Source organism: Aythya marila (assembly GCF_965140915.1).
Source record: "Aythya marila genome assembly, chromosome: 1".
In the NCBI taxonomy this organism is placed as follows: Eukaryota; Metazoa; Chordata; class Aves; order Anseriformes; family Anatidae; genus Aythya; species Aythya marila.
This window is the reverse complement of record NC_139042.1, coordinates 88,619,053-88,632,541: the sequence shown is the minus strand read 5'-3', so window position 1 is coordinate 88,632,541 and position 13,489 is coordinate 88,619,053. Positions and strand designations below refer to the sequence as shown.

The 13,489-nt window shown below is 37.5% G+C and overlaps 1 protein-coding gene across 4 annotated transcripts in view; it reads right to left on the bottom strand.

Moving 5' to 3' along the window:
• The window catches only part of SYTL5 (synaptotagmin like 5), an 82,547-nt gene that overhangs the window by 23,813 nt on the left and 45,245 nt on the right, over positions 1-13,489 (bottom strand). For all 4 annotated transcript variants that reach the window (XM_082753563.1, XM_082753564.1, XM_082753565.1 and 1 more), the window contains 5 exons: positions 9,847-9,959; positions 8,259-8,391; positions 6,389-6,514; positions 2,885-3,041; positions 1,145-1,277 (listed from right to left, as the gene is read on the bottom strand). In XM_082753563.1, coding sequence (XP_082609689.1) covers positions 1,145-1,277; positions 2,885-3,041; positions 6,389-6,514; positions 8,259-8,391; positions 9,847-9,959 — 662 coding nt within the window. The remainder of the gene's footprint in view (positions 1-1,144; positions 1,278-2,884; positions 3,042-6,388; positions 6,515-8,258; positions 8,392-9,846; positions 9,960-13,489) is intronic.

Genomic DNA, 13,489 nt, shown 5'->3' with positions numbered 1-13,489 from the left:
CGGTGAAGTTTCAACTGTTTGTTCTCTACCTGGGCTATAGCAGACATGACAGGAAAGGTCACTTTCCTGAGCTTTATGTCCTTTAAGATCCTCCAGCAAGAAGACCATGAAGAGTCTGAGGCATGCTCCCAGGATGTCTGCAATTTTGTTCAGCTTTTATCTGCTTTGGTAACATGAGGCCAGTTCTTAATTACTAAGAAGCCCTTTAATTTATAAGGCAGCAGAAACAGGAGAATCAATGTTTTCAGAAAGAAAGGAGTAGTCGGGAAAGCCTGTCGGGAGTTGCATAATCCTATATTCTCAAAGAAACCCTGATGCTTTCAAGTAGAAAAAAATCTAAGGTGAAGAATGTAACTCCTTTGATTAGCTCTGTGGGATACACCACTAGGCTTCTGCTTTGGGCTAAATTCAGCTGAAACCAAGTAAGCTCTGCTGTCTTTCACAGAGAAAGCTATAAATCTGAACCCACCTTTCAGGCCTGAAGGAGATGACTGAGTAAAAAACAAAAGAGTGCATGGCACTCCTGCCTCCTATTTCAGGTAGAAAAAGGACGATCTCCAGCAACTGTTGCAAAGTGGCTCTGACAGCACCTTCCTGTGCAAGCCTCATTTCCCTAACAGCCTCCAATGAAACGAGGTAAATAACAGCCGAATCAACCGGTTCAGTGCATCATGTGTAAAAATGAAATGACGTGAAGGCTATAAGGGACTTGTTCTCTGACAGCTCATTGTTTCTCAGGGTTATCTGTTTCTGGGCAAAGTGGGTGTGAAACATAATTGAAGAAGCATGGCAATATTTTATATAGATTGCACACAGGTAGTATTTTATACAGTTGACCATGCAGGGAATGATTTAACAAAGTGCAAACACGAATTAAATCTAGTAACAAAACTAAGAGTATGTGATTCACTCAAATACTAACTTTATGCTAACATTATTTTCAATTTTTTCAAACACAAAACATAATAGAGTGGCATAAGCTTCATTGGTAAAAATGAAGAATTTGCAGAAGGAATATCAACAAGTATATGAAACACATTTTACTGTACAGTATGAGTTAAAATCAAAAATTGCAGAGCTGTGAGAATAGGAAATATCCTCAGATGATAAAGGGTGGCAGAAAAAAGGAACACTTAATACTTGCCTGATGACAAAGATACTCTAGAAACTGCAATGGAAGGTGTTCCAGATGCTTTCCTCCTATGCTGCTTCTTTACTAAATCTTCAGGTACACTTTCACTTGCTGGAATAACCATGCCATTTTCTAAGCCAGTGTTCTACCCAATAAAAAAAAAATGCACATCCCATCAATACAAAAAGCAAATTTATTCACCATCAGTCTACAAAAGCGTCATTTCTATTAATTCAAAGAACTCCAAAGCTCCTTTAGATCATAATCAAGATATATTCTGTAATAGATTCTAATCTGTGTTGCTTAGCACTTGTCATGAATAAAATTTGTACAAATATGCAATTCATGTGTACTTCCTGTGCTTGCAACAGAAGAATCAGAGCAACACATCAGAAGTGACAGAAGGAAAGTAAAACAAATCCTTTCAATGTTAACTTAGCCTAGAAACTAAAGGAAACAAAAAGAATAAAAATAAAAACTATTGGCTTTATACTAGCATAATAATTTAAGACGGGGTAAAACTAAGTGGACTTGAACTAATTAAATTATGCCAGCATAACTACTTAAATAAAGCTAATATGCTTGATATCATTATGGCTTTTTGCCTTCCTGTAAAGGAATAGCTAACAACATAATTGTATCTAAATTAAATGGATTTGTCTTTTTCAACCAGATCTAATGTATCTGAAATCAAGTCAACCTGTGTGCCAAGAAAAATATAAATAAAACAAGTATTAACATATTTACAGCTCCCAAAGCTGTCCTTCATATATACCGATTTGTTTTTAGGAAGGATAATATATTAGAAAAAGTATTTGGAAGCTGGAAAAAATGGATGTGCTCTTTCAATGAGGGTGTGAGCAAAAAGGCTCATCTACTTCTGTCCAAGCATTAATGATAAAAGGCATTACCTCCGACTATAAATTTGACTTTCCTTGTACACTTAGGTCATGGCAACTTGTACAACCCTCTAGAATGATCCTGATTTATTAGGAGTGGTGACTGAAAGACATTCAGGGTGCCCCACCCAGCACACAGCCAGGAACAGCTGCCTGGCAAACTGGCAGGCTGTCCGGGAATGAAGACGACTTCTGCTTCGGGCTGAGGTGAGCCACGTCCTTCTGCTTATTATGAATCAGCCAAGGTTGCTGACTCAGACATGGCTATCCACATCCTTAGAGACATAACAGCAAGTAAGAGGAATCCCATCTTTCTATTTGATAAAATATCTAGTGCATATCAGATGCTATGCCAAAATTTACACAGAGTCCAGTGTCCAAATCCAGAAAAAAAGCTAAAATCGGTATGGCCTGATTTTCTACAAGTGCTGATCTCCTTCCTTTGGAAGTCAGTGGGAGCACGCTGGACCCTATGTGCTGGAAAGTCACATCCTTAGTCACAGCACTTACTCAAGACCCTGCAGTGCCAAAAGTGCTTACTCCCATCCCTTGTGCTTCCCACTTGAAAATCTGTAACTTATTATATAATTCTGGACATTAGCAGCAATTTTTAGACATAAGAAAAACGTTTGCCAAACCACAAACCACACTACTGATAGAGCATGACAAATTCTCTTCTAGTAGATAACTTCACTGGACCCAACAGAATTAAGGAAGAAACAAAATCTTCTCTGTTGAGCTTATCCCTCCTGAGCTACAAATTGATCTAACAGGGCAGATACCAGCCAGACCATCTTGTTTGGCGCCAGCTGTATAGCTGTATTTGGTGTCAGTCCTATGTCAGTGAACTTACCCTGCTATAATCTGCAGTCATGCTGCGTGTGCTCAGTGCTGGAGACCTCGGGAGGGTAGATATGGAAACACTGCTTCTGTTTGAAGGGCCCACAGCCCCTTTCAGATGGCCTGCAGCAGCTTCTATATCGCTGCTGTTCAGCGAAAGAGTACTCCCTCTGGGAAGGAGATAAGAGTAATAAAGCATTATTGCTTTTAGCAGACCATGTAATAAAACAGTGATTAAAACAGTTTACTAGAATTACATCGCCCTGGATGAACTGTGATCCACTGCAAGGAAATGGTCTCCTGGAAAGACAAACATAAGCAAGGGTGAATTAATTACTTTATACCTACACCTATTTTCAGCACTTCTGCCAGACATGTAAATAGCCTGTGCAGGCATCTCTTGTCCAGGCTGCCCTCTGGGCTGCAGAAGCTACATTCCTGTGTGTTTGTTTCATGCTCCATTCACATCCCAAGAGTAGGTACAAGGCCTCCTGTGTGACACTTCCCACCAAGCTGCTCCTCATTTTGAAGGAAAACTACCAGACCATGATAGTTTTGGCCATGTCTGCAGCTGATGGTATTGCCTGCACTAACCCTACAGAGTCTAAATTCCTCAGCTGTACACTCCCCTTCCTCTACAGAAAACAACTGTCCTCACTCCTGCTTAGAAGAGCATTGTCCTATTTGTATTGTGATAACGACTCTTGACCTAAACTGGCTGATTATTTCAACTAGCTTGGAAAGCTGTATGACGCTCTTTGCCAGGTTTCCTGTTAGTCAGTAAAAGTGACAAAAAAGAATCTATCATCAGCATACCAGAATCCATTCGCTGTCTAATACCACAACAGGCAGATTGTTTTCCATAGGACATTTTCTATTAGAAAATATCAAGTACTCTAGGTGAACAATTGGTGCTATAAAGTATATGCTGCTGGTTTTGTGTTTGTAAGTTTGACCTCTTGAAACAATGAACATTACTTTTAAATGTATTTTAATGTTCCCAGTGGAAGTTCTATTTTCATTTCAAATTTGATTTGCAGCAAAAGTAGAACTTCCTGGCTAATCCACTTTTCTCTCTTTCTCTGCAAACATCAGTTCAGCCATTTTCATTTTTCTTCCTAATTTGGAGAATTCTCAAAGAGTCTTGCAAGACAGTAACAGTTCTGCATAAATTCCTACTTACTGCTTCAAACAATTACTGGTCAATAGCAACTGAGGCAGGAACTGCAGTCTTTACCACATGGAAAATACAGCATCAGAGGATAGGGGTACTGCAATTTTGCTGTAAAAAAAATGCTATTGAAACTTAAAGCACATTTTCAGCAAAAATAAGCTTGCTTAATAAATATTTCAGATCTGCAGGCATCTTCATTGTGCTAAACAACATCTGAATTTCACGTTCACTTGGCTTAGCCTGTCATATCATGTTTAGAGTAATTCCAGTAAAAATCTTCTCTACCACAATGGAATTTTTTTTTTATCAGAACTATTGCTGAACTGAGAAAATATGTTCAACTCTCACCACTACACTAAGCAGTGAACACAGATGCTGAATTTGCTGAATTCACATCAGTGGAGTTACTGAAAAAAAGGAATACAGAGGAAAACCCCGAACACCAGGACTGTCTATTGATATTGCACAACCATATCTTGTCCCTTAGTGAACATACAGTAACCTTTTAAGCAATTGCTATTCAATTTATTGTATTAACAATAGTAGATTATGCACAATAAACACACTCCTACGCATGTGCACTTCACATACATGCACTTCTACTTTTTAATCTGATGAATCAGTGATCAACAAACCCTAAAGAATGTGTTTTGATTGAATTTTAATCCTATCTGCTCACACAAAGATGTGCTTTCAGTGCTGTAAAGTCAGAAAATCAAGGCTCCTGACTGTCATCTATATTTTGTCAAAGCTCCTGTATTTAGCTGCACACTAAATTTATTTCTAAACCTGTCAGTGCATGACAAGTAGCCAAAATGTTGAAAACATGAGTTTTATTGCACATCACACCACTTTTGATGGATTGTTGTGACTTTCTGTTATGAAAGCTGTTGTTACAGTTTTTTTCCTCACTCTGTAAACTAATGTAAATCAACAGAAGTGTTCAGAAGTCATACTGGACCAGGATAAAAAAAAGCTTTCAAAATGTGTTACAAGGGATTCTGTAGTTATCAGCCAGACTGAGCACTTGAGCATCAAATCTACTGTACAGACCTCTCTAGTCTTTTGTTCTTGTTCCAGTCTGCTATTAGAGAGAGGTTTATCTTATTTTATGCACATATTAAGTAGACAACAAAAGAAAGAAACTGTTATAAGGTGACTATACCAGGCATTTCCATGTGGTAGACAAGACCTCAGCATGATGGATGGGGCAGTGTGCTTGTGTAGACAAGTCTGATATTCCTATACTATTCCTCCAAGAAGCATCCTGATGCAACCACCTAGTTCATTCAGTTGCAAAACCAGTAACCATTGTTGCTGGAACAGAAGTCCAAGAGATGAACTCATGGCCCAGGCCTCCCTGTTCACAGCTCAGTACAGCTTTTCTTAAACCAAAACGTTAGGAAAGAATAAAAATTCTCTTTCATTCTCCCTGATGGTAAGTGAAATACTTCAGTTTTGGCAGAGCTAAAGGATGAGGGCAATTACAAAAATCAAAAATATGCAAGAAAACCTAAGACAGCTGCAGTGTCACAATATACTGTTACATTCCTTTAACTTTCAACTCAAAAGAGTTATGGAGGTTAGTCTGGGAAAGTTGGTTGTTATTTTTAATAATTACTACTCAGCTCTATAAATTAACAATGGAAGAACTAAAGCAAGCATCTTTGTATATCTTACTATGTATTTAACCACACATATACAAGGCGGGAATTTTCATGCCTCCACAGAAATCTAGATTGTAAAATTTCTAGGTGTGTACACCTCACCAACATATATAGGTCTATATTCTGTATAGATTATCCAACTGAACAAGAAGAAAGTGAGACATTTTTTGCCTTCATTTTGGAAGTGGGACATGAGAGGAATATTGCATGTAGCATTTTATAATGCAGTTGACAGAAGCAATAACAGAGATTAGGCCCAAAAGAATGAAAAATGGAATTCTATTTGAAATAACTGTGACAAAAATTTTGGAAAAAGAAGGGCAAACAGAGCCTTTGAAAAAGAAAATATAAATTACAATCAATTAACATGTCATTACAAAAGCAAAACTTTGGAACAAAGGGCCTCAGTTCTGTACCACGAGCACAGCTTGTTGAATTGAACAACAGAAAACAAAACCCAAAACACTGATAGCAATCAACATGCAAATATAAGGCGAGAAAAAAATACAAAGGGGGATGGACAGCAGTTTTTCGTTTGTTTGTTTTTAATTATTAACATAAGCTCTGCTTCTCAGGTAGTGCTCACACTGGGCATTCAAAGCCAAAGCAAGTCTGGGGACTGGAGCATCCCCTTACGTCACCCCACCATAAACTGTAACAGATTTCTGCTGCTTACCTCTCAGAGCAAGGTGTTGACTTGCCACTGCACAGACTTTGGCTTTCAGCTTCTGAGCCTATGTTCCTTCCACTTTCATCTTTTGTATATGTAATTTCTCCTTTGGTAACTGCCTTAATTAGCTTCCTGATGAAAACAGGGAATAAAAAAATAATGTTTTACATGTTACAAGATCTTTCCCAGAAACTGCAAACTGGCTGAAATATCACAAAGTGCACTTTTTATTCATTTCATGTCTGAACTGTGAACAACTCTGGATATAATGGTCCATAAAGTACCCAATCTAGATATCAAGCTGATTCCTATAAACAAAAGCAATATCATATTTACAATAAACAGACAGGACATCAAAACATGGTGACTTCCAGCCTTGAACCAAAGTTCCTTTTGTGAAAATTCTCATATTTGTATAGTATATACACAGCAAAGGATTTTTGATCAAATGTGCATATTTTCTTGTAGGAAATTACACGATGTGTATTTTCGCTTAAAGATCTCTTTGCAGTTTCTACAATTATATACAGCAATGCCCCAAACACACTACTTTCCAGAAACATAATGTCACCCCCTTACCCTGCACTATGTGGTCTAAAAAGCCAGAAAGGAAAGGAGGTGTTGCAAAGTAACAGTATGTTTCACAGACTTACAAACAACAATAGTGTGGTAGGGTGACACTATATTTCAGAAGGAGTTGGTCCCAAACTGGCTTTGCTAAAGCAAATCCTCTCATGAGATATATGAGCATGGAACTTGAGTGAGGAAGAAGGAGCAAGGAAGGAAGAGAAGTAATTAATTACTTCTGAGAGAAGTGGCCTATATCTTGTAGGATTACTTTTATGGGGAATGTCACCACTGGAAAACATTTCAGGCTGCAAACTAAAAAAAAAATGCTGAAAACCACTAAAATAAATAGCAGACAATAAAAAACACTTTGTTTTTCATAAGTAAATATGACTACTAGATCTGTACAATGCATTTAAATTAAAAGAGGATTAGAAAAGTAAATTTTAATGCACTCTCACTATTGCTACTGATTAGCATGATTTAGAGCAATGTCAAGGTTCCACTACAGTAGATTCCCTAAACCAGTTCCTTCCTCACCTTCACTTGAGAAGGCAGAGGTTTTCTGATGCTCTTTTCCCACTATTAAAGAGAGAAAAATTACTTGTGTAGTCAAATGACTAGAGCAAGGAACTCCATATCCAGAACTCCTCAAAAATCAAAAAGGTGTAGAAAGCTATCTACCTACTCTATGTTTGGGAGGATCCATAGCTCCAGCCACGACAGAAACATTCTTCCAATCTTCCTTTCCACTCACCCAATAGCCTCAAGCTATGTCCAGACACCACCCACAAAACCATCTGCATCTGTTATGTCCTCTAAGGGCATACCCTAACTGGCGTTACACAGATCACAGTCTGTAAAATGACCAGCAACATATTTGCTTATTCAAAATAAAGGGACACTGCTTGATTTATAGGCTAAATTTGCACATATGGAAGCCAAAGGAAAACATGACTTGTAAACTAAATCAATCAATCAAAACAGGCCTTTCAAATACTGTTTCTTTTGTTTGCTTCCTCAGCAAAACTGCTTTTAGAGATCCACTGTTGCTTCAAAGTATAAACAGGAAAAATCACGGGGTAAAATTGTCTTTTTTTCTGCTACCTCTATAGCTGAAGGGTAATTACGGCTGCATTTCCTAGGAGACAGCAGTTTACTTATAGTAAGCAGATTTTAAATGAAGATTGTTTCTAACTGCAAAATTTGGGACTGATGTGGAATGCTGGAGAGACTCAAAAGAAAATCCATCCAATATATGCAGCTGTTATCTGATTTATCATTTAAAAAAAAAAAAAAAAGGCTTTACCCTATCTTTCTGTGTCCTCCAAAGACTGATTTATGCCCAGTTACGGAGGAGGTTGATATATCTGGCCCTTTTTCTTCATTTTCTTGGGGTTGATCTGCGAATGTTCTTTCTTCATCCTTACTGGAAACTGTATCTTCAGTGGAGGGGGAAAGAAAAAATAAAATAAAATCAATGTTTGCACAAATAAAGGCAGCTCACGTCAAACAACCTGCAAAAACAGATTTTCTATTTTTCAATGCTAAATTAAAATGTATTATAAACCATCATACAAAAACAGCTGGGGAGGGCTTTGGTTTCTCTTTTTAATAGAGGGAAATTAAATTTTAAGTAGTTTGAAATGTTTTTCACTATTAGCTTTACTGCTGAACTATGCTTCTGAATTTACCAACGAAGTTAAAAACCGAAGGACCCAAAACGTAATTTTGCAGTGTAAAGCATTTTCTGTGTTAAATGAAAGAATGTTTTCTTAATTAAAATGTATGTTCATCTGGAAACAAAATGTGGGGAAAAAAATGGCTTATTTTTTCAACTATGTACATCAAATGTAAACATATAGTAAAAAATTACAAAATACCCAATTTGACAGGTTGCATAGTGTCAAAAAAAACAAGAACATTAGACACATGCCAGTTTGACAGTTTCTGAAGCACACTGATAATGGAAAGATGAGCATTTTGCCAATCACTTTATTTGCCCCATAATTTTTTCCAAGGGCAGTAAACCTGTCCTTCCCCTAAAAACTTCCAGTAACTACCACATTCCTACTGAAACTGATGAATGATACCTCTGAAAATAGACTACCTAAATACCAGATTCTGTGTTCAGAGTGAAGTAGTTACATGAAGAGAAAAGCATCAGGATTCAAAAAAAACACTCCAGTTTATTAAACCAGTGGTCCTCTGATACCAGGCAAGGTAACACAGCAGCTCATAGCCATGGTATGCTTGCTTCACTCAGAACCATGGACTTTTTTCTGTTCCTTAATTTGCAGGTGCAATTTATTGGAGATATCTGGGTAAAAGGTGCCTCTTCATTCTCAGCTTTCCAAGTAGTCTGGATGTAGCCCATGCTGCAGCATACAGCACAGGAGTTAACATTTATCTTTCCTATTCAGAGTTAAAAAAAAAAAAAAAAAGAAAAAAGAAAAAAAAAAAAAAAAAAAGAAAAATGGAATCATACTTTTTATGTATCACCATTACAAATAAGAGAGGCAAAGACAAAAAAATGCTGGTTTTAGATCTTTGCATACAGCCATACTTCCTGGCAAGAAATGAGAATGAATGTTAAGAGTCTCTGCTTCTGGCTTTGCAGCTGAACAATGATGTCCACCTGTTAGGAGAGTGAGATTTTGAGCAGCTCTCTAGCCCCACTGAGTTACTTCTTCATTCATCTATAGCTTACCTCTCCTATATACTAATCATTCACAAACCAATGCATAGTAATACCAAAATGTGAAATTAAGATTAAAGTATTTATTATACCTTCTACAGTGAAGAATGAAATATAACACAAGTACAACACTCTGAAAACAAGGTTTGAATGTATTATATTAAACATACACAACAAATCTCTCTCTCGAGGTCCCTACCTGGGGATTTGCGTAGGATAGACTGTCTGACAACATCGGTTCCAAGATTTGACTGTCTGAAGCGCTTGGCTCTCTCTTCAAAAAACCATTCCCCTGTCACAATCCTTAGCTGTCTATATGGGGGAAAAAAGAAATAAGCCAGGGAGACGTGCACATTAACAAACTTAGTCAACCAAAACTGCTGCTTAAACCCACATATTTCATCACTGACCCATTATTTTCACAACCTCTGGACACCATTTGCACAGTTCAAAAGAACGAGTAAAAAGACCGACTGAGAAGCTTGAGACAGGGGGACAGGTAGCAGAAGAAATCCTTTTGCTTTGTGAATTAAAAGTAATTTTCATCAAATGGAAATTTACATAGTAAAAATTATTTCAACCACATTTACCAGATCTCCATAGAAAAGATTAAAAGATAGACAAGATAATACATATTATCTCCCTTGTCCTTTGAATAGGGAGCTACTTAACTTCACAGTTTTCAGCATCTCCAAAAATGTAAGAGCTGTAGAAACAATCACAATGTATAGAGGGAAAAAAATAAGAACCACAACCTGCCACCCAAGTCAACAGTTCATTGACCCAGTTTGGTTATATACAGTTTGCTGCAAGCTCATCCATATTTTTCATGCAGTACTCCAAGTTTCATATGTTGCCACAGTATATGCAGTTTCTTCACATGATAGCACTGTTATGAATTAGCTACATGTCTGAGCTTCAGAGCAATGAAATTTTGTTTTGCTACTGTTTTGGATAATGCTGATTATACTGGAGGCAACTGGAAAATTTTCAAGTTCTTCTGCCTATATTCACCAAAAATAATCTGGTATTGTCACTGCTGATTTCCATAGGTATGTTTTTGATGCTAATTGCTAGCCTTTCCCTGAATGAGTTTCATTATGCTAAAGCATCACCACTTCTATTGCCCCACTCTGTACAATTGATAGCAAAAAGCTAAATGAATACTTCAAACAAACAAACAAACAAACAAAACCCTTTAGCTCCAGGCATGTTCCTGATTACTTTATGCTCAGGAAGAAAAATTGGTTACAAACCAATACCAGAAAAGAAATCATCTAGTCTTCTGGGCATGAAAATTACTGCAGATGGATTTAGAGCACTGATCAATATCTCCTCTATTAAGTTCCTTGGTTGAATGAAGAGTTTGACTTGGGAAAATACTAAAAATTATAGAATAGTATTCTGCCACTGCTAAAAAAACTACCGTTATATCCTCAGTTCTTCCTCACCTATTAACAAATTATGCACCTTCACATTCCTCTAAAAGAAAATCAAAATACAAAATGTGCACAAATGAGATAGTAGAAGATTGTCTTATCTCATTGTTGCAGACTTGTAATCACAAAAAGCCATATAATTTGTCATCATCACAATCAGACAGTCATTATGTTAGGCATTAAATAAAATCTCTACATTTTCACACAGAATTTTTAAAATACTTTTTATTTTATTTTAAAGATACATAGATTGAAAAGGATTCATTGCATTAGAACCTATGCTGTATGAAAAATGTTTGCAGAATGTCTATTTTCACAATTCATTTACACCACACTTCTCTGTGCAGTTATTTTTATGCCAAGGTTTACAGCAAGATTATTGCTTTATATCACAACATAAATCTGTCATAGCCTTGACTAGGACATCACATTCTACTACAATATAAATGACAGTTTACATGGTCTAAGTGGTTGATTCATTTTTCCTCAGTTACTGCCAGGTTTGACCACAAAGCTCCCCACGTGCCATTCTCCCCTTGGATACAGATCTTATTTATGTCTAGTGTCTCACTAGCAATGCTCAGCTTGACAAAGAGTATTCCCCACCCCCTTATCCAGGCAAGCATTTTCATCCTTCTCCATACTCAGAACCACCTATGATCAGGGGTTTTGAAGCATGGAAGCTTGCACCACACAAAGCTACAGGCTTTTACAAAAGGGAACTTGCAATTATTTCCACATCCAGCCCTGAATGGTCCCACCAGCCCATGAGGAATGACTGTGGAGAAGGACTTTCTCTTGCCTGTTAAAGTAATGACTGACCCCACAGTTGCCTTCTTTGCAGCCTCCAAAAGCCACACCAGATAGGTTAGCCTATTCAGGCAACAACAGTTGATTCCTGTGTTTCCTGGCAAAGGATAAATCAGCCATCTACTCTCAGTAATCTCCCCCTGCAGGCTGTAGCCCACTGCCATCAAATAACCTCTAATTACACAGCTGCCACCCTCTTCTTCTTTAGCCAAGGAAGCTCAAGGCCATTGCTGCCTGTTGTGACAAACACAAACAGGTCCCTCAAGAAGATGAAGGTGTCAGCCATCCCCTGTGCAGGTCCAAGTGGGCATTAGAGGCTGTGATAGCCAGTACTACGATGGAGCTGGACTACGTGCAGTTCAGCTAATAATGGTAAATCGAATTACAAACCTCCTTCAGCAGGCTGATCTTATTAAGCAGTTAATACTGCATTGTGAATAGTGATGCACTCCTTCAGATTGCCAGCTCCTCAGGCAAGGCTGCCCTGAGGAGGCCTGCTCCCCTTCTGCTCCAACCCCACCAGCACAACCAGGTCTGAGGCACAACACAGCTGTGGCATGAAGCAGCAAATAAAGGGAGAATTGTTTTGCTCTAGACAAGAGCTTTACCCAACTTTGTTACCCACAGTGAAGGGGGAAAAAAAAAAACATCAATAGCCATCCACTGCAAGTGTTCCCCGGAGCAAGCCTAGAGGCCTCAACTTTCACATCAGACCTTTGTCCTTATCATCACCAACACCACTTTCAGTCCTGGGTCCCCAGCTTCTGCTAGCAGTCCTTTTTTTTTTTTTTTTTCTTTCTTATTTTTTTGTGAAAATGTCCGTTTCCAAGACCACTTCTACAAAAATACCACTTACCACTTCTAATGAAATAAGGGGGTGAAAGAAAAAGCATTGTACTTCTGACTTTCTAGCACACTAATATTGGTTGGGATATGTGTATACGTATTCTTCATGGACGCTCAATAATTCATACAAAGACTAGTGTTTGCATCATCTTAATCACTCGTATATTTTGGGAATACCTATAAAAATAATTTGTGCTCTACACAAATGGAAGTGAATTCAGATTAAATGACTGTCCTAGTTTCTGGCTTGAGGTTTGAACTTCATAACTGCATCGACATTCTGAAACAAAAATTGGAGAATGAGACCTAACCATCTTACATTAATGTTATTTTTATGCATTTATAATTATTATTGTCTCTCCTACTGAGCAAATCTTTCTCCTGTTTCTGATGCAGAACTTAAATGAACCGTTTCTATCTAGATAATTGTTTTAGTGGGAAGAGAATCAATGCCATATACACAACATTACATAAAACCAATGTTTGCGGCTTTGTTTTCTCTTGTTTTTAAAGTGGGTTCAAGTTCCATGCTGACTGTAATCATGGTATATTATCTGTATTTTCTTTCCTTTTTCAGTTAGCATGTAGCATACAAAGTAAAAGAAAAAGAAAAAAAAAAAAAGAAAAAAACAGTCTAACAGAAACAGCCAGGAAATTTTTGAAGAAAATCATGTGGAAGTAGTTATATTTAATACAAAATACCTTAGATATTAGGTGAAGTCATTATATACATCAATTAATGAATGA